At 48.3% G+C, this 20,773-nt stretch overlaps 2 protein-coding genes across 2 annotated transcripts; both read left to right on the forward strand.

The window, feature by feature from the left end:
• The first annotated feature begins 4,827 nt into the window (after nt 1–4,827).
• Nucleotides 4,828–8,690, forward strand: LOC103646058 (cytochrome P450 87A3). Its single transcript, XM_008670785.3, has 8 exons — nt 4,828–5,489; nt 5,602–5,751; nt 6,019–6,270; nt 6,398–6,487; nt 7,019–7,097; nt 7,222–7,328; nt 8,060–8,190; nt 8,294–8,690. The coding sequence occupies exons 1-8, from the start codon at nt 4,869–4,871 to the stop codon at nt 8,382–8,384; spliced, it is 1,521 nt and encodes a 506-aa protein (XP_008669007.1). The 5' UTR covers nt 4,828–4,868; the 3' UTR covers nt 8,385–8,690.
• Nucleotides 8,691–15,564: 6,874 nt separating this feature from the next.
• Nucleotides 15,565–18,131, forward strand: LOC100281279 (uncharacterized). The gene is made up of 4 exons (NM_001154198.3): nt 15,565–16,144; nt 16,665–16,841; nt 16,927–16,995; nt 17,070–18,131. The coding sequence occupies exons 1-4, from the start codon at nt 15,740–15,742 to the stop codon at nt 17,790–17,792; spliced, it is 1,374 nt and encodes a 457-aa protein (NP_001147670.1). The 5' UTR covers nt 15,565–15,739; the 3' UTR covers nt 17,793–18,131.
• Nucleotides 18,132–20,773: the final 2,642 nt, after the last annotated feature.

A 20,773-nucleotide genomic window follows, 5' to 3' on the forward strand; every position in this document is an offset into this window, starting at 1 on the left:
ATTTCTTCTTCTTCAAACGGCGCTCAGATAAGTCATCATCTGACAGGTTGCAGAACCTGCTCCCCAGATTCTGCATCACCTTGGAGGACAACAGGGGTGGGCCATCAAAGTTATGTTGGCATATGAGACAATTCCTTTTTGGGCAGGCCCCATGTCTGAACCCAGCACGTGATTCCTTCAAGCGCTTACTCCTTCTGAGTTCTGACTCTACAATGATAGGTGTCGGGGCATCACAACTGTCCGAATCTTTGGAGCTCTCAGAAAGGACATCATCCAGAAGATTGACATTTGGACATTCCTTAGGGATGGCAAAAGGTAAAGATTTCATTCCCGGCTCCAGCAGAGCAGAGGGAATCGTTGATAACAAAAAGGACTTCGACCAACTGAAGGCCTCAGGTTGAAGCAGCTTTGAAAGAAAAAAGGGTGCCCAGTCCTTTGCGATATCCACCGAGGGGTCGGTTGATCCAGCAGGAGCAAAGTACCTGGTCCAAAGCCTGGAGAACTGGGCATCCCTTTTCCTCTCCTCGAACATCTGAAACACGGGGTCAGGTTGACATTCCTGATTGATCATGAAATTCATCTCTAAATTCTGGAAATGGTTATTGTTTGGATCCCCAACATGAGCCTGAAGCGGCAAATCAGCAATACCAGGAACAGGGTCCACTTGAAGCGTCGGTCCATCAACCTCCTGAGGCCCATTGAAAGCAGCAATATTAACAGCAAGCCCATCCCCTAGCAAAACAGGTCCCTCCTCAACAACATAGCCATTCTGAAGAGGTGCAACTTGACCAGCGCCAAAGGAACTATCCGACGACAAGCCTGAGTGTTGATTACTGAGTTGAAGCTCATCCGGTTGAACGGGTTGCAAATCAGGCGGAAAGGGCTGCGGAATCTGTTGATTGGGTTGTACATTTTTGATCCACTGGTCCCAATCCCCATGGGCGTTGTCATCCTGAGGAGCTGGCATATCACCACCCATAGGCCCCGGTGGGAAATTTAGGTCAAGCCTAGCCGGGGGCATTGGTTGGCCCAGACCGAAGAAAACCAATGGAAGCTGCTAACCATCTTCCGAGGCAGGAGGAATAGGGTCCTCATCCTGAGCCTGCCCCCCAAGCATGTTTTGCTGAATAATCTCACACTGAACAGTCCAAGAATCACCAACGAAGCCCTCAGCCTCCGAAAAAACAATGAATTGAGGGACTTCCTCAAGGGAAGTGACACGGACACGAAGCAGGGTTCTGAAGACATTACCCCGATCCTCCTCCAAAAGAATCAGCCTACCAAACGACCCAATGGCTGCTTGCAAGTACTCCAAGGAACGGTAATCCAGGGGGAAACCTAGAAACATAAGCCAACACTCATGGTTGAACAAAAGAGCCCGATGGTTCCAGGTGTCATTGTGGCGAACAGCGGTGAAAGTAGCATCTAAATATTGCTGGGGGCCAAGTAGAACCAAATTGTCTCGCTCCAAGACACTGCGAAACTGCACTAGCACCTGGCCCAAATGAGAGCGTTGAATGGCTCTAACCCCAACCCTTCGATGTTCCACAAGGTACTCTCCGACCACATCTCTGACCGCAGGGAACAGGACCTCATGCTCAGGTAAAGGATGGATATTGATAATCGCCCAATCTTCATGCATTGGCGGTAATCTTTGCGAGACTGACCTGACCATGATTTCGCGATGCTGCACCGCCGAAGCGTGGAAGCCTGGAGGGAGGAAAGGCCCCGGGTCGACGCGCCGGTACGCCATAGCAAGATTTTCTGAGGATCGCCGGAGAGCCGAAGGCAAGGTAGCGGTTTGGGGTTTTGGTGAAGTGACACCCAGCGAGAGCTCCAAGGACGCTACGGGCGCCTGTTCGTATTTTTTTAACAAGACCGCTCTGGCGAACTCCTCGAAGCAGGCAAATATGGGAGGGGCCCCAGCCGTCATAGACCCCAGGGTAGGGCGGAACCAGGAGCCGTAAACCGGGAAATGAGACGTCCCTTCCAAAAGGCATTTGCTTTCAAAGGAAGGGAACGAAGCGAGGAGAAATCTGAAAACCATTTTCTTAAGATTGCAAAACAATTCCAAATGTCCCTTAACTTTACAAAAGTGGCAGAGAAACGCAGAGGGGGCCACACCAGACAAACCAGCCTTCACAGAGATGGAAGAGGCCGAGGGGCCAGGCCCAGACATGAAAGGCCTGTTGCGCAGAATGGGCCTCCAATGAAGCTTACGGATCCCGGGGAGACTAGCATTTGAATTTGAAAAAGGGCGATCATCACGCCCCTGACGACCACGTCTAATCAAGCTTCCGTTGTGCATGGGAAACCTCACCGAAGGAGAAAGCCTGAAAGGAGGATTGCTCATCGGGGTTCCCGAGGATTTAGCAAAGACCAAATTCTGCAAGCCCCGAGCCCCGGAAGAGGTTCCCAATCTTTTGAAGACAGAAAGCCTTGGTTCTTCCAATTTTTTTCTGAAGATTCTTGGCTCCACCAAATTACCCGGGGAGCGAGGAGACAATCTTCGCCGGAGATTTGGAACAGCGTTCGCACCAGTCAACGGCGGAATCCGAACAATATTAGCAAACGAAATCCTTTTATTGCCCTTAACAAACCACCAGTTGGCATTTTTCTCCTGAAGAAATAATCTGTATTCATAGCTCCAATTTGGTCCACCAAAGTTCCACAAGTTGAAGAAAGCCTTGAAATCCGGATGAACAATGCATTTAGAATTATAAATGTGAAAACCAACAGCCTTGGAGGAAACTGCGAAGCGGAACACCCGATCAGCAAGCTGAGAGACATTGAATCCCTTGGCAAAACCACCCAGAGCAGCTTGAAGAAGATGACTAACTGAAACTGAGTCAAGCTTGAAGATGCAGCGGCCAAACGAGACCACCAACCAAAAGGTCGACGGACAATCCGGACTTCCGGGACACACAGTGGAGGCAAACCGGCGCCTGACATCATCCTCGAATAGCAAACTCGGTCGAAAGTCCAGCCTTGACAAATCCATAACGCAAGACGAAGAAGACCAAGAAGCGGGGAGAGGAGAAGCACAGTGGCGAGGCGAAACAAATCCGAGAGCCAACCAAAGACGAAGAGGGTGCAGCAGATGCCGTCAATCAACCGCGGTCATCGACGAGGAGACCCTTGCGAGCACGGCCATCATCGGCGTGACGATGGAGCTGCGTCGTCCAGCACTTTGTTGTCCGGTTGCGAAACTTGCCGTGGGAAGAGAAGAAGATGCTGCTCGGTATGGAGGTGATCAACACAAAAGTAGTTGCTAGGAAGTTCTTGAGAAGTGATTTCACCGGCTGCAGGTTATTTGAGAAGTGATACTGTTCAAATCACACATACGTACTATACACTGGAATGACAGAATGGGCATGAGTAGCCAGCAGGCAGGCAGGTTGCCTGAAGCCGAGGCTGGATGGATTATGGTGCTGAGTCCGATGGAATGAAACATGGTGCAGCTGCCCACTCGCTGTGCCCTGTGCATATATAAACAATGGCATCCCCGGACACAGAGAGTGATGGGTAATGGCAGAATAATCCACGGTCCGGAGACACGCCGGGCAAGACTTTGTTGTTCTTTTCTGTAGTGTATCCCACCCAATTGTAGCCAGCTTCTCAACAGCCAGTACTCCTGGCTCAGCAACAGTGGCTCCCCCGTAATAACTAATCCATCTGTCGTAAATATGTATTTAACTACTTATACTTATTCTATTTAATTAAATTTATAAAAAAATTGACAATGCTTACAGTTCCAAATAAATTTATTATAAAAACAAAAAAAAATAGTCTATCTAATGATACCAATTATGTATGCACTATAAATATCAGTATCTTTATGATTAAAGTGGAAAAAGTTTAGCTCTTCGGAAAACAAGAATGATAGTTATTTTGTAAGCAAGAGAGTATAGAAAACAAGAATGGTAGTTATTTTGTAAGAAAGAGAGTCTAGAACAACGAAAGGAAGAGTCATTGGACTAGTTTAAAAAGCATGTACGACTCTAGTGGCAGAGTCATTAGGAATAGAGTCATTTAATGGCTCACGATTCATTAGTTCAGAACATATATGATCAAATTTCTAGTGCTCTTTTTTGAATTCTCCTATGAAAATTTTTAGTCCCGGGTGGTAACACATTAGTCCTAATTAGTGTTACCAAACGGTGCCAAAGGTTGATCTTTAGTTCTGATTAATATTACTGATTAGAACAAAAGGTCCTCTATATTCTTCGTAAATTTTGGATTTATGACTAATGTTCATATCAATCTTGGGTCCCAACAATATAAACGGGACTAAATTAAGGGTGCGAATGGAAAGTTAGTCTAATAAAATTTCACGAGCCTAGATACTCATATACGTGTATAGTTATGTCTTCTGTAGGAGAGCGAGAGCCTAGATACATATATACGTGTATAGTTCTGTCTTCTATAGGATAACGTTTCTTGATATATATACATTTGTTGGCATTCATTTCACTTTTTTGTCACGTTTGATCGGCTCATCCTATTTAATTTTTTTAACAAAAAATGACAAGTTTAAAGCCACATTTAAAGTATATTATATGTTAGACAATATCACAACAAAAATTAACAATAATTATAATTTTTTAATAAGACGAATCAGTCAAACTTAGGATAAAAACGTCAAATGAATTATAGATTGAAATTGATGAAGACATGGAGTATAAGTTAAATATAAGCAACTAATAAACATAACTGACTATAATGACTGTTTTATGCGTGCAATTTTTTTCCCTCCATCACTTTTAAAAGGCCAGGCTAGCAGCATGGTGGTTTATAAAAGGCAATCCCCCTAACCCGTACTCTCACGAACCCACACAGAACCTCCCTAGCTCGTCTCCCCTTAGCACATGCAACTATATCTTCAGCTAGCTTCTCCCTGCCTGGCCACCACCATCCCTCTCTCCGGGAACCTTCTTGTCACCTCGGAGGCCATGGCTTCCATGGCCTATATAGCTGCCTGTACCGCGGCATTGGCGATCTTCGTCGCTCTGCTCCTCTGGGCGTACCGATGGAGCCACCCCAAGTCGAGAGGCATGCTCCCGCCGGGCTCTATGGGCATCCCCCTCCTCGGCGAGACGATGCAGTTCTTCGCGCCGAACCCGACCTACGACGTGTCCCCCTTCGTGAAGGAGAGGGTGAAGCGGTACGGGAGCATCTTCAAGACGAGCATCGTGGGGCGGCAGGTGGTGGTGTCGGCGGACCCGGACATGAACTACTTCGTGTTCCAGCAGGAGGGGAAGCTGTTCGAGAGCTGGTACCCGGACACCTTCACCGAGATCTTCGGCCGCGACAACGTCGGCTCCCTGCACGGCTTCATGTACAAGTACCTCAAGACCCTCGTGCTCCGCCTCTACGGCCAGGAGAACCTCAAGGCGGTGCTCCTCGCCGAGACGGACGCCGCCTGCCGAGGCAGCCTCGCCTCGTGGGCGGCGCAGCCCAGCGTCGAGCTCAAGGAAGGCCTCTCCACGGTATGCAGCTAGCGGCTCGATCGAGCAGCTAGCCCGGCCTGGCCAGCTCCTGAATCCCGATGCGCCGCCATTGCCGCCAGCGTATTCATTGACGCTTCAATTCTTCTTTCAGATGATATTTGATCTTACCGCCAAGAAGCTGATCGGCTACGAGCCGTCCAAGTCGTCAGAGAGCCTGAGGAAGAACTTCGTGGCGTTCATCCGCGGCCTGATTTCTTTCCCCGTCAACATTCCCGGCACGGCCTACCACGAATGCATGGAGGTAATAAGGGCATGCGGTGAATGCAAATTAGTCTAACCACAAAATAACCCCGATCGAATTACATTGCACCACCTGTTTTTAATTTACATGCTTCCTACAAAATAAAGTATTTGAGCACACGCACACGAACGGCTGCTGTTCCGTATAGCCAGCTGCGCACATGCACTGCACAAATTCTGTCGTCGCTGGACAATGATGAACACTCGCATCATCAGAGTTTTTTTTTAATCGATCGATCTTCACCGTCGGTGAAAATGCAACAAACAGGGGCGGAAGAACGCGATGAAGGTGCTGAAGCGCATGATGAAGGAGCGGATGGCGGATCCCGAGCGTCGGTGCGAGGACTTCTTCGACCACGTGATCCAGGAACTCCGGAGGGAGAAGCCGCTCCTGACGGAGACCATCGCGCTGGACCTCATGTTCGTGCTCCTCTTCGCCAGCTTCGAGACCACGGCGCTGGCGCTCACCCTCGGCGTCAAGCTCCTCACCGACAACCCCAAGGTCGTCGACGCGTTGAGGGTAAGCAAGCGGCCAAGAGGAGCCGCGTGACTGATCGATCGATGCAACGGCCGGCCGTGCATCGGCGACTCTGACTGACGTGCTAAATAAACAGCTAACTCTGTTGTTGTTAACCCTGGCCGAGCAGGAGGAGCACGACGCGATCGCCAAGAACAGGAAGGACCCGGATGCCCCCGTCACGTGGGCCGAGTACAGATCGATGACCTTCACCAATCAGGTGAGCCTAGCTAGCACGGGCCCTAGCTTCTGCTAGCTTGTAGCCTAGTTCGTACGATAGCAACTGTCTCCGAGTTACATTGTTAATAACTTGCGAAGACAGTATCACAGCTCTAAGCGAGCTGCCGGTCACGACTCACGAGTAAGCATTGCATGCGAGAATCTTGGAAGCCCGACGCTGCAGCGTGAAAGCGCAAGCCGTAGTTTGTGTTCTTCTTCCTGACCAAGTCCCAGACTTCTTTCGAGGTAGACAGATAATCTATCTTAATTGATTAATTAGTGTATAAGGACTACAAAGCTGAAGATTAAAGAACTGAAGGGGGGGGGGGGGGGGGAATCAAAACATAAGGCCCTGATTTGGCCACAGTATAATTTATTTACAACCAGCTGCGAATAGCAAGAGTTGTGCTCTTCGATGCCTCTGAAAGTCTGAAGCAGTCTGAACTCTGCGGCGCCGTTTTCTGAATCCGGCAAGTGCTGACGAACTGACTGACGCCTTTGCTTCTGTCTCTCTCTCTCTCTCTCTCTGAAGGTCATCATGGAGATGGTAAGGCTTGCGAACATCGTGCCGGGGATATTTCGAAAGGCCCTGCAAGACGTTGAGATCAAAGGTACACACCACGAAATGCATGCACATGGCTGGCATCTCTTGTTCTCCTACTGCAAGAAAAAAAATGATGTCTTTGAAGAACTCATCTCCGTGCTGTGTTTCTGCGGCGTTTGCACACAACACAGGCTATACGATTCCGGCGGGATGGGGCGTCATGGTGTGCCCACCGGCAGTGCACTTAAACCCCGACATCTATGAAGACCCTCTGGCGTTCAACCCGTGGAGATGGCAGGTTCGTCTTGCAACAGTTTTAATTTTGTATTCTGCATCTTTCCTGTAGCTTTAGGGTTCTGTCGCGGGAGGTCGTTCAGTCTGCATTAGGTTGCAAGCAAATGGGTTGTTTGGTTCTATATTCTGTCTAGCTATTGTATGAAATTGCTACGATCTGATTTGCTCGCTGAACCTGCATATATTCTCCTCCCGAGTCTCACCATTGAAACGGAGATCACAGACATGAATAATTTGACCAACTGAGAGCTAGTCCCCAATAATTGGCAGAGTGATTAATTAGCCCGCGATCGGGAGGCTCTGATCCCAAGTACCAACTTGGCCGCAGAGATCAAGAAGGAATTCGGTTGGCGTCCGTATAGTGTATTTGTCCCCGAACCATCGCAGAAGCTTCCTCGCTTAGTAGTCTAATAGCAAGGTCAAAATTGCAACAGATGAACATGGTGTAGCTGCTCAGTAACAGGAGGCAGCTGTGCAAACCAGCCAGCTACAAAAACCAGATAGATAGTGCCTGATTGTCTCACTGTCTGAGGACTTTTTAATTCTGCATTTGGGGGTTCCGGGTTCGAATCAGACAGTCTCTCTTTCTGAATCCGGTAGCTGGATCATGTGTTGTGTCACCGGCTGCAAGTAAAAGATAAGATTGAAAAATAGTGCAAAGTATGATGCAATCCTAGCGATAGAAAGATTCAGATTGAAAGTACAAGGTTTCTAACCTGGTTGCCTTCTGAACAGGGCAAACCTGAAATCACCGGTGGGACGAAACACTTCATGGCGTTTGGAGGTGGCCTCAGGTTTTGCGTTGGCACTGATCTTAGCAGGGTCTTGATGGCAACATTCATCCACAGCTTGGTTACAAAATACAGGTACTGTTTCTACATCTGATATAGTGGTGTCTCTTGATGTTTATGCACTGAAACCAAAAAAAAAATCTCATTGTTCTTTTTTTTCCTCTCTCTGATGTCACAGTTGGAGGACGGTAAAAGGAGGCAACATAGTCCGGACCCCCGGTCTCGGCTTTCCTGATGGCTTCCACATCCAACTTTTTCCTAGAAATTGAAATTGGCCCTTTTCAAACCTCTGACTAGGTCGTGCATGTAATTAAATTGGATAGGTCTCTTAGGACCAACGCCGCAACAGTAAAGGATTGGAAATCATATACTTAGCCTAGTGTTAGCCTGTTAGGGTAGACATCACTAGTTACAAGTTCAGTCATGTTACTGGTACTACCTCTAATCTTTGCAAGGGGTTTTTGTACTTGGTTGTTTGTTTTCCATGTGGTTAGTAATCTACCCATGTGTTTGTATGTATATCTGGTTATACATGTCTAATGAAAGAAAAAATACAGGAGCTGTGCTTAAAGATGTTCCTGGAGCCATGTGAACAAGCTCCATTCGTTTGCAGCTCGTGCAAGCACATAGCATCACCAGCTTGTTCAGACATTGTAGATTTAATTACTGAAAATAGACTACTCCCTATTATCTAAAAGTGCTGTTCTCGATTTTCAAGAAAAATCAAAGGTTTTAACTTTAACAAAATGTATACAAAAAAAATATCAATATTTATGATACATAATTAGGATTGTTAGATAAATCGCTAAATCTACTTTTATAATATTTTCAGTACATCCATCAAATTTGGAAAAGTTTTACCGGCAATATACATCATGTGGGTCCGACAGAGGCTATCGAATATATCAACAAAGTCCTGGAGGATCGAAGTACTATGACAAAAAATAACAACGATGCCATCTACATAGATCTCAACAGTTTTACATATGTGGTTGCCTAAAGTAATTTGTGTTGTACGGACAAAGGTGAACAAGACATTTTCCATTATAAGGCATATTCACATAGCAATAAATGCACCTAAAAGTTACAAAAGAAGTTTTCTCACACTTTTCCTAGCCAAACTAGTTTGGTAAAAGCCAGAGTATGCATTTAAGAAAGACAAAAGCTCACACCTAATAGTACGATTGTTTTGATACATTAACTATTGAGGTTGGTGTAGTCGATGCACATTTAGAGTTTATCCTCTGTCTTAAAGATAATATTGGGATTTGTGTGCCATTTAAGGTGCCGTACATTATGAATGAAGCTGACAAGAAGTAGCTTATCTGATCTCATCGTAGATGAACTCATATTGCTCCATGGACATCTAAGAATCTCTAGTTTCATATCTAAAGTCATAGCGTGGTATAAGGGCCAAACGGCATGAAATAAGTTAATGTAGCACCATGATACGTTCCAGACGCTAGACGATTCTTATTGGCTACGGTCTAATTTTTATGTGAGACGAGTGTCACATCTATAGGTGGATGGATCATTATTATATATAATATAATCTGAGTAGGGAGCACGTACGGTCGAACTGAAGTTAGACTGGGCTTACTGGGCACGTAGAAAAGGTGGCCGAAGAGGGCTTGCCCTTTCCACAAAAGAAGCACTGAGCGCTTGGGCCAGGCTGAACAAGGCCACGAAACGTCGAAACGGTCCTTTTAGCTCGTAAGAAACACGAACGGAAGTTTGGCGGTGCGCGGCGGCGGTGTATGAGACGTATTGGGGGTGGTTGGGAGTTTGGGACGGATACAGTATACAGTCGGATCAGCGGCCATGTTCATGTCCCCTTGTTGCCTTTTGACGTCGCCACAAAGCGATGAGGGAGGTGGAGGTCAGCCTTGCATGACACCAAAACAAAACCGAGAGACCGAGATGCTATACTAGGACAGATTTTGCGTCGTCAGGGTCGTCGTCAGCCTTGCATGAGCCACCGCACCGCATTTCGGTGGATCGGTGGATGCCATGGCTAGCTCCTGTCCCCTGTCTTCTTACCGCTTTGTGCAGAGTAGCTGATTGTCGCAACAAAAAAAAAATTGAAAAAAAAGATGGCACTTGTCTGGGGCGCCTCTCAAGCCGGGGAACATGTACGATTCAGGGTTCAGGGAAGGGAGAGTCCAAATACAAGTCTCTGGCCAACTCGAAGCGAGCATAGTAGGATCCTGCAGCAAAGCAGTTCCAAGATTAGCTGTACTAATAGCTCGGCGGCTTTGCTGAAAGGGTAACATATTGCTACTACAACGCATGGTGATGGATCAGGCAAAGCCCGTGGGACCAAACGAGGTGGGCGCTCCTCTCACGCATGGTTTCAGGTCCGGGGAGCAGAATACTCGGCAGTGGGTGGTGCTCTGGCTACTACACTCATTAGCGCGCGAGCTGGCCTCGATTTGCCTGTCGCTTGCGCCAGGCGCAACGACGCCTTTGGGACGCACCGAGGCAGGCCAGTGAGGATCGCTCATCAAATGGGTGTCATCAGGAATGATGGCTCCCGTCTTCCACGACGGAAACTGTCCATCGTATCGTAAGCCAAAGCGGCCTTTAATCGTGGCGCCATCACCAACTCACGATCATTGCGTCGCAGGCAGCAGCGAGCCGCACGGGCACGGTCCTAGTTCGAGCCGAGCGTGATTAACCAGGCCCCACCCTTTTCCCTTTATTATCGATGATGATGGCTAGTAGTACTTAAAAACATGTGGAGATTTGTTGGGCCAAGCAGGCAGGCAGGCTGCAGCCCGTCCGAATCGTCGCGTCCTCCGGAGAAGCGGAGCGGTCTGCCGGAGCCAATGGCAGATCCCACTCCCACGTATGTGACGCCGTCGCGGCAACGGAGCCGTCTACTGGCAGCATCCTGATTCAGGACCCCCACGAGCCAGCCAAGCAGGAATCCTGCCTGGCATGTCCAGTCTCCAGTCTGCGTGACCATCCATTCCTGCACCTCCATCGATGTTTTTTTTATTATATTAACTTCAGCTGGAAAATTCAATTAATTCGGTTAAAATGTACATATTAAATTTTTTATATTAACTGAAAATCGAAATATTCGGTTGCTAAATTTTTTTTGGAATTAATTAATTCTATTTTCCGTCAACCAAATTCCATCCATAATCTAAAAACGGAACCGACAACCTAATGCCCACCCCTACCTGCCCCTTCTTCTTCTAGCCTTTCGCGCGCTCACGCCAGCCACGCCCTCCCTCTCTCCACGATACGACAGGCTACAAGGAACCGATAGGCCTGCCTGCCCAGGCAAGGTAGGCTTGTGCTGTTTCCGGGGCAAAGGCTGGCACAGCTCCCGTCACGTCGTCAGAGTCGCTACAGTCTCTCTCGGCAGGCGACAGAGGACGAGAGGACGCGTGGCGACGCAGCGAGACGTTCGCCTTGGATCCAATCCAACAGGCGTGGTCCCGTGGGCAGGCAGACGGAAAGGCGAGAGCGCCCGAGCCCAAAGGGAAGAAGAACAAACCAAAACCAACCAACCGAGTCAGTCAGAGAAGGCGTCACATAGGCCGGACTTTCCCTGTTGCTGATATGGTCTTCACTGTCGTCGTCGTGGACCGTTTCGGAAATGCTTTGCCCCGCCGATCTGGCTTTGTTCGCTGGAGCAAGCCGAGGATCGTCTAGGCATGGGACTCGGCGAGCTTTCAAGGAACCGCTACTACGCACGCTTCTGGCTGAAATAGGAATACCAGGTTATTAATCCGGTTGTTCGAATGCTGCCAGACAGCTGTGAAACAAGTTGTCATTTTCTTTGAAGCTTTGCAAGCTATGGTACCTTCGTTTATGGGTTTTTTTTTTTATCCAACCACCTTTCATTAACATAAGGCCACAATATCCGAGCCGGATGCTTGGCAATGAACTACAGGAATAGAGTTTACATGATCACGCCAACGCAAAATAGCACCCCTGTCTTCTACAGGGAAACAATGATCCCATATATTTAGAACACTAGCAATTCTAAACAAACGGGAATCGTCCCCTCTAAAAAAATACTTGTTCCTAATCTCCCAGAGCCTCCAAAAGATGGCGCCAAGAGTCTCTGGGGTAATAGGGTGTGGGACAGCAGCCATCGACACAGTCTAGACAAAAGTAGGCATATCCTCTAGAATGTTGATGGAGAGGCCGACCAAACTCCACATGTCTTTCTTTCTTGCACACTTACGAACATGTGAGGCAAGTCCTCCTCTTCGACACCACAATGAGAGCACAGGGGATGGGGGGAGACCTTCTTCTTGAAGAGGTTGAGAGGGTGTTCAATCTGCTTTTGGAGAACAACCAAAGGAATAGCTTCACCTCACGAAACAACTTCAACTTCTAGACACGCGGCGAGGGGGGTCGCTCGATGGAGGAGGACCGCACAGGGTTGAGCACGTCGATCCAGAGGAGAAGCCCCTCCTAGATTCGACCATTGTCCTCTCGTCGAGACGACAAGTCATTTGTACTTGAGACAACATGTCAAGCAATAAATCTGGCCCAGTCTAGACCACGCTGGTAAGACGGGAACACTAGCGCAAATCAAGATTTTGCCCGAAAACTCCACATACCTAAGGGTTAGGCTCCGTAGAATGGAAAAATTGGAGGGAAAAGAGGAGCAGAGAGGCTCATTGTGGATCGACCTATCTAACCATAAGGAGGTAGTTTTGACGTCAACGATGACAACATAGGAGCAGGTTCATAAGAGGCCAATGACCGAGTTGAAAATCCTACCAATATACATGGGGCGATGGGGATCGGGAAGGAGTTAAGTAAGGATCAGAGCCCCTGAAACACCAACGAGTCCAGGGAGCACAATTGCCACTAAGAGCTATGTGGACCTTTGATTATGGGATGAAGAGGATAGTTTCCATGGAAACGTGAAAAGGGAGTGAAAATCTTTCAATCAAGTTTTGTATATGTGCTGGCTTGGCTACTCATCATGGTAGCCCTAATGATAGGATGATATGGAAAGCAAAATGCTTGTTAATTTTTTTTTCTTGCGGTTGGTAGAGAATAACGCTATGCTTACTAAAACTAAAGGGAATTTGAGTTGTTGCCCTAGGCGTCGTTTCCATGAATACGATGCATGAGAATGTGCCTATTTGTTTTCCACTTGTCTAATTGCTAAGGTACTGTGGTCACTAGTTGCCTGTACATTTTCTTTATGGAAAAAGACTTTCAATGAACACATTTTCCATGCAAATTGCGGACACAAGAACAGTCACATGATCCGGTATCCGATCCATCCAAAACAAAGCACCTTCATAAACGGAGTGTGCTACTGTGTTACGTTCCCTTGGACACTGGCGTCACATCCCAACAAATTTAAATCATTGTTGGTCCAGGATAAATAAATGGATGCTAATTAAAGTTCGTCTCTTAACAGCATGACCATATATATACACTAAATTCGATCATGTATTCTATTGCGTCTACAAAACCAAAATCACTATTTATACATTTGTTTTCAATCCATATGATTTCATTTTTTTTCAAATGTTGAGCAATCGATCACATTGTGGCCACATCTCATCTCCTTTTGTGAGTCATATTTTTTCTCAACCTTACATCTATGTAACAGACCTCATTCATAAATGTCAGTAAAGATTATTTTACTAACTGTGTCAAATACTAAAATGAAACCTCCGGTCCTCTTTACAAGATTCCCAATAACAATAGATGTTGTTTCACTAACTGTTAGTTAAGATTATTTTACTAATTGTGTCGCCCATAATCACACTAACTCTGCAAAGTCCGCATCCCTTCCCCACACACAAGCACAACAACGACGTCGTTGTTCATGCTTGGCATGATCTGGTTGTTATTAAGGGAATCCAAGCGTATCTCGTCGGTTTATTAATCTGCTCTGGTCATTGGTTAATCTTGTCCTGAAACCAGGTAATGTTGAAGGCGACCAGATATTGACCAGGTTGCATAGCCCAGCCGATCCTCCTTGTGGAATGATTTTTTAAGGCTATTTATATATTATTAATTTTTTGTCGTTGAAAATCATAAAAATAAAATTAAATCCATCAAATAACGTAGTGTCGACCGAAAATTACAAGTAAGTTACCAATACTAATAAATAGTCTATACAAAGATAATCTTAAGTTCCAGTAGAGATAACCTTAACCTCCCACATAAAAATAATAAAATATATTAATTTATATAAAATTGGACATAATTTTAATTATTTTGGCCTAAATATATGTTTAAACAAAAAATGATGTACTACAAAGTTTTAGATCTCTTCGAGCTCTACAATTTTCATATAAACTTTATCTTCATCCGATTTCATATGTAAAAGTTATGATTTTATAAATATATTATTATGCATAAAAAGAAAAAACAGGTACCCGTATCCGACCCGAACATCCGGGTATTTACCGGATAGTGCCCGTTCCGTATCCGACGCGAATCCGAAGCTACAGTATCCGGGTATTACCCGTATACGTCCGGATATAAAAATACCCGAATTCGTATCGAAAAACGGGTATTTGCACTATCCGTATTCGGTACCCAACGGGTATACCCGACCCGTTTTCACCTACATCGCTGTTTCAAAAAATATAAAATGACATGTTTTAAAACTCTATTGTATTAGGTTATTTTTTGTGAATGTTTTTATTTTTTAAATGGCCAAATAATAGATTCTGGATCCAATTTTTTGCATACTTTCTTAAAGCTGCTCTCAGTAGTTAATTACATTCATCTACGGACTACGGGACGGCCACAACTTATAGCAATGTATGACTGTGGAAGAAACGGTCAAACACTGCCGGCTATGCGACCGACGGAGCACTGGAGCAGAGAGGATCATCACCTGGCGGCTGGCATTGCAGCGATAGAGAAAAAAAAACATAACTCTACTTTATTATCATACCGCCATCAATTTGGCTAGTATTTCACAATTTTAACCGTCCTAGAGTCTAAAATGCTACAGAAGTTTAGGGGATGTTTGGGAACAAAGTTTTTCTGCAGTATTAAAGCAATACTGTAGTATTGAGCAATACTATGATATTATATACTTTGAGGTGTTTGGTAACTTATCTAAAATCTCTGTATACAAAACTGTAGTATTGTAAATACTACACTTGTTTTGCAGTTTTGGAAACTTTAGTCTCAGCCAAAGTTTTTATATGTAAAGAGAGCATCAGCTGGGTCCCGCTCTGGCTGATTGGTCTCAACCAAAGTTTTTGCCAAACACCTTGATGTATTGGATACTGTTGTATTCGAAAACTGAAGCAATATAAACTATAGTAATGTCATGACTAAAGTATACTTTAGTGTTTGAAAAACTACCGTTTGGAAAAACTGTGTTCCCAAACAGGGCCTTAGCAGTCTCGCCCCGGAATATTATAAACTATTCGCATAAAACGGCCCCACAGTCTGTGCTTCCTCTATAAAGACTAGCCTGTCCAATCTTCCGCTAGACTCTCCCAGTCCCTTCCTCTCCTGCTGCCTTTCTCTCTTCTCGGTGAAGCGTGTGTTCATTTCACTGTTTTGGTTTCATCTCCCGCTCTTTCTTTACCCCGTGCTCCGGCCAAGTGCTGGAACCAAGAAAGCCTCATGGGGCGGCCGGCCGACGGGCGGTAGAGAGGCGGAGATGGGCTGGGCGCCTAGGTGGCTGCGCGGGCTGCTCGGCGGCGGCAGGAAGGCCGCCGTGACGAAGCCGGCGAAGGAGAAGAAGCTCTGGGGATTCGGGAAGTCCTTCCGGGAAAAGGACCCCGCGCCAGCGCCGGAACGGCCTCGGACGCCTTCGGTGCAGCCCACGGCGACGCCTCGCCGGGGGTTTGCGGCGGCGCCGGATGAGGCGGACGACGAGCAGAGCAAGCGTGCTATCGCTGTGGCCGCGGCGACGGCGGCGGTGGCAGAGGCCGCCGTCGCTGCTGCCCAGGCGGCCGCCGCCGTGGTGCGGTTGACGAGCTCCGGCCGGTGCCCACCGCCGGCCGCCGCGAAGCGGGAGGAGTGGGCGGCTGTTCGGATCCAGGCCGCTTTCCGTGGCTACCTGGTTGGCATCTCACAGACTCCTCACTCTTCAGTTACTAAATCTTTTTATTGAAATCTCCAAAAAATAAAGAAATCTTTTTAAGCTACAGCTTGTCACGAAAAGCTAACTTTAAAAACGGAAGAAGTGGCCTTTTGTTGGTTCCAAAAAAAATCTCCTTTTGCATGGTATCGATAGAAATTTGTGGGTTCATGTGTAACGTACATGGAGAAGGCACGTTGGGCGTCAGGTCTGCCGTCGTCTTTACTGCCTGCACCTTCTAGGCTTCGTTTCAGGAAGCAAGGCATGGCCATGGCCGCTTTAACTCCGTTCCCTTCGCAGGAGATCGGAAGGCCTTTCTTTTTGCCGTTTTGCGACTAGTTACTGCGTTACTGTTATTGCAGGCGGCTACCGCCGTAGCCGCGTAGTAATGGCGGTGGTGGGTTGGTATGGCAAGTTGCGAGATGCCAACCTCAGCTTTGTACTGTAGATGCCCATGGCCATGGGACCATTGCTGATTAACTAACCCCCTGTGTTATTGAAGGCGAGGCGGGCGCTGAAGGCGTTGAGGGGGCTGGTGAAGCTGCAGGCGCTGGTCCGGGGCAACATTGTGCGGCGGCAGGCGGCGGAGACGCTGCGATGCATGCACGCGCTCGTCCGCGTCCAGGCGCGCGCGCGCGCGTGTCGCGCAATTCGCTCGCAGCATGTCGCGGCTCATCCGGTAAGTGAGGGTGTTTGTTTGATTTCTCGGTTGTTTGCCGCGGGTGCGTGCATCCTTATGGTTCCTGGATGGATGTGCACGGCAGGATCCGCCAACGCCGGAGAAGTACGATCAGGCGGGTGCCCCCAGGCACGCCCGTTCCGGCTCTCTGAAGGTGAGCGTCTCTCCCTCTGTTTCCAGGGTATCGCGATTGCGATGGCAGTGACGAGGGTGAGCTGATCTGTGCAGGCAAACTCTTCCAAGACGCCGGGCGGCGAGAGGCTGGGTAGGGAGAGGTCGGAATCTTGCGGGAGGAACTGGCTGGACCGCTGGGTGGAGGAGAGGTACACGGACGACGAGAAGAACGCCAAGATTCTCGAAGTGGACAACGGCAAGCCAGGGCGGCACGGTTCCAAGCGGCGCGGCGGCAACCATCACCAGTCGCCGTGCTCGACGATGACCTCCGAGCAGAACAGCCGGAGCTACGCGACCATGCCGGAGTCGCCGTCCAAGGACTCGACGACCGCGCAGCAGTCCGTGCCGAGCCCGTCGTCCGTGGGCATGGCTGCCGAGGCCCTGAGCCCGCTGCGCGTGCCAGCGGACATCGCCGAGCTCTGCGACAGCCCCCAGTTCTTCTCGGCGACGTCGCGGCCCGGGAGCTCCAGGAGGGGGGGCGCGTTCACGCCGGCGGCCAAGAGCGAGTGCTCGCGCAGCCTCTTCGGCGGCTACTCCGACTGCCCCAACTACATGGCGAACACGGAGTCGTTCCGCGCCAAGGCGCGTTCCCAGAGCGCGCCCAAGCAGAGGCCGCAGCAGCAGTACGAGAAGTCGGGCTCCCTCCGCAGGGCGTCGGCGCACGCCCTCGCGGCGGGGCCGGCAGCGGCACAGAGGTCGGTGGCCTCGTTGCACGCCATGAAGGCGTATCCGGGCTCCGGCAGATTGGACCGACTTGGCATGCCGGTCAGGTACTGATCCGGATCCTACCTAGCTCGCTTCAGGATAATGTGGTGCTGCGCCTGAACTGATTGATACCCAGTGTCTCAACTCAAGCGATGAGGATGAAGTGAATTCTACTAGTGGTCGTTATTAGATCTTGTTCCTTCGGTGGTGCCTATTACCGTCAACAGTTTTCTGTTTGTTGCTTTGTGTAGCGAAGTGTAAGTTGCTGGTACGTAGCTGGTAATACTATGCGTGCTTAACCGCAAAAACGACTCCCCTCTACGTGATCTCCGTGGTATATAGCTGCTGCCGTCAAAACCATGCATGTGAATTGGAACCAAATATATTAAGTTAGGAGTACTATGCTGTATCAGCGAGCAGTGCCTCTAATTACTGTCTGTTGACGGTGGTGGACGTGGACCGACCAATTGGCGGTGTTTCTGTCCTGGCCTGGCCGGTCTGTCTCGGCTCGGGGCCTATCTGGCGAGCTTGTGACTTGTTTTTTTGATGGAACTAGCTGTCCCGTCCGGTAGCCATTGGAGTGACTTGAGTCGCTGGACAATCGGTTGATCTTTGCCTCGTAGTACTAACCACCGTCGTGAAACAAATGGCGGCATGGGAAAAGTAGACACTACCCTCGTATAGGATAGTGCTAATTTTAGTTTCTACCGCCCTAGAAAGAGGTGCTAAGCTGAGGTAAGGTTAACAATATAGCCAACTGTTGCTATAAAGATCTTTGTAGCAGCCTACCTTGTAGCCAAAGCCAATATGTATAATGGTTAGCACTTTACAATTAGTAATACATGTCCCACTTATCTCTTCCACAGAATCTTGGTTCCAGTGTATAATTAAGATGGCTCTACTCTCTCTCTCTCTCATCTCCTATCCTCTGTGTGTCCATATACTGTACGTAAGTATTTAGGCAGCTTGCGACCGCTTATTATACTTCTAAGCGATTCGTTAGCCGCGATGCAGCGTGCAGATGACGCAATAGGACGGGCAGGTTCCGAACTCCGAAGAGAAGGAGCACTGTGAACGCGTTTTACTACAACAGAACGTCGTTCTCGTTCCTGCTGTATCGACGCTGGAAGTCTTCGCGTTTGTTTTGGGAGGCCGGCAGGGGGGCGTTGTGCTTGTTGTGTTGTGTGGGAGAGAGCCGTGAGTGAGTGAGCCCGTGACCCGGGGAGCGAGGTGTCGGTAATTCGGTGTGCTGTTGCGGGAGCCACAACGCCTGTGCTGTGTAGTAGTGGCACTGCTGTGAGGCAACGGCGCAACACCAACGCTGCTGCCTGCTGCATGCACACCACGCACATACTGAGCTTTCCGAGGCCACCATCACAATCACAGCTCTTTTTTTTAGCATTCGCAGTTGCCGCTGGGAAGTGGGAACGCCCGGCGCCGCGGGGTGGTCCGTCCGTCTGTCCGTGCGCTTCCTGCTCCCCCCGCCTTGTTTCGGCCATATAAACTAGTCTTCTCTAGCGCCCTCGCCTTCCCGGCTTTCGGCTCGCGTGATTATTATCTGGTTGAGCGAGCCACGTACACAAACAGCGGCCAACACAGGCAGGGAGAGACGACGGATCAAGCCCGGTGAAGAACTTGCCTTCTCCAAATAGCTTAGCAGTTAGCATGCTACTACTACTGTTTGGTGGAGGAAGTAGCGAGAGGATTCGTACAAACGTACGGGGATACCAAGCAACCACAAAAAGGGCAAGACTTTGAAAGAGGCTCTCGCGGTGCCCCTTGCCCCCCTTGCCTGTTCATCGCCAGGCATTCTCGTCCTGGAAGAAGGTTGGTGGTGGTCACTGGCCAGTGGTCACACAAGCTACAATGTTTCCGTTGCCACCTAGCATCAACAGCAATCCGGCCTGTATTTCCTACACGTCTACAGGCTGACAGTACCGCACGATGCCTTCCTTCCTGGAGGATGGCAGTGGCACCGGCGTCGCCTGTCTGCCCCCGTTCCTCTGTGCAGAATTTCTGGTGGCACGGCGCAGGGAGAAACTCTGCTCCTGATTTTTTAAGGGGGTGTTTGGTTACCCCAAACTAAAATTTAGCCCCTGTCCTATCAAATGTTTGAACCTCCGTTCCGGGTATTAAATATAGTCGGATTATAAAACTAATTTGTCAGCCGAAGATTAAAAGACGAGACGAATCTAGTCCAGTTGGTTGGGTCTATATTTCATACTCCTATTTAAAAGTCAAATGCTTTGTTTGGGTAAGGAGGGATTGAAGTGAATTGAGGTGTATTGAAGGGATTTAAAGAGAAATTAGTTCACATTACACTTCGATACGTCTCATATCACCTCAATCCACTTCAATCCGAGATTGTCCAAACAAGCCCTAAGCTGGGTCTGGTGCTCGCTGGCCGTACCAATAATCTAGTACACGCAGGCACACAGTCAACAGCAGCCTACTGGCTTCTTGGTAGAGCGGCCCGTACGTGGGAGTTTTCTCTAACGTACCCCACGTCATAACTCATAGAACATGACAGACGAGACGAACTTCTCTTGAAAAAAAAAACCCGGATAGGTTCATCTACTGTCTGTTTTGCTTTACTCGCAGAACAGAAACGACGCAGGTGCGCCATACTCTCTGTTGCTCGTGGTACTGCATGACGAAAGCTACGTGGCGCCAACCGTCGCCCTGCATACACGCTCTAGCCGGCCTTTGCGATGACGGCAAAGACTATTTATTCAGTGGTTGGTGGATGCCCCGCTTCCTCTCTGTCCTCCATTTCCGGCCGGTCCAACTATTTCGTGTGGTTTTGGAACCCAAAAATCTGAGATACTGTACCGACTCGCAGTGATGGTGCGATCCATTTGGCTTTTGCTGGTCGTAGTGTTGGTCTGACGGACTGATCTATCCCTGTGGTGTTGCCCTTTGCAGCCATATTTGTGTAGACAATTGACGCACTTAGAAGGGTCCAGTCCATATTTGCAAGATTTCTTATTTTAAAAATATAAAATTTCTAGTATGGATTTCCATTTCCTCGCAGAAACAAATGTTCCACTTTT

Source organism: Zea mays, chromosome 2, assembly GCF_902167145.1.
Source record: "Zea mays cultivar B73 chromosome 2, Zm-B73-REFERENCE-NAM-5.0, whole genome shotgun sequence".
In the NCBI taxonomy this organism is placed as follows: Eukaryota; Viridiplantae; Streptophyta; class Magnoliopsida; order Poales; family Poaceae; genus Zea; species Zea mays.

What these genes read in the sequence shown, in the direction of transcription:
- LOC103646058 (XM_008670785.3), top strand. Translation starts at nt 4,869, where the DNA reads ATGCAACTATATCTTCAGCTAGCTTCTCCCTGCCTGGCCACCACCATC. An exon ending in CGATGACCTTCACCAATCAG is followed by an intron (nt 6,488 to 7,018) that starts GTGAGCCTAGCT and finishes CTCTCTCTGAAG; the next exon opens with GTCATCATGGAGATGGTAAG. An exon ending in TCAACCCGTGGAGATGGCAG is followed by an intron (nt 7,329 to 8,059) that starts GTTCGTCTTGCA and finishes CCTTCTGAACAG; the next exon opens with GGCAAACCTGAAATCACCGG.
- LOC100281279 (NM_001154198.3), top strand. Translation starts at nt 15,740, where the DNA reads ATGGGCTGGGCGCCTAGGTGGCTGCGCGGGCTGCTCGGCGGCGGCAGG. An exon ending in AGCATGTCGCGGCTCATCCG is followed by an intron (nt 16,842 to 16,926) that starts GTAAGTGAGGGT and finishes TGTGCACGGCAG; the next exon opens with GATCCGCCAACGCCGGAGAA. An exon ending in CCCGTTCCGGCTCTCTGAAG is followed by an intron (nt 16,996 to 17,069) that starts GTGAGCGTCTCT and finishes TGATCTGTGCAG; the next exon opens with GCAAACTCTTCCAAGACGCC.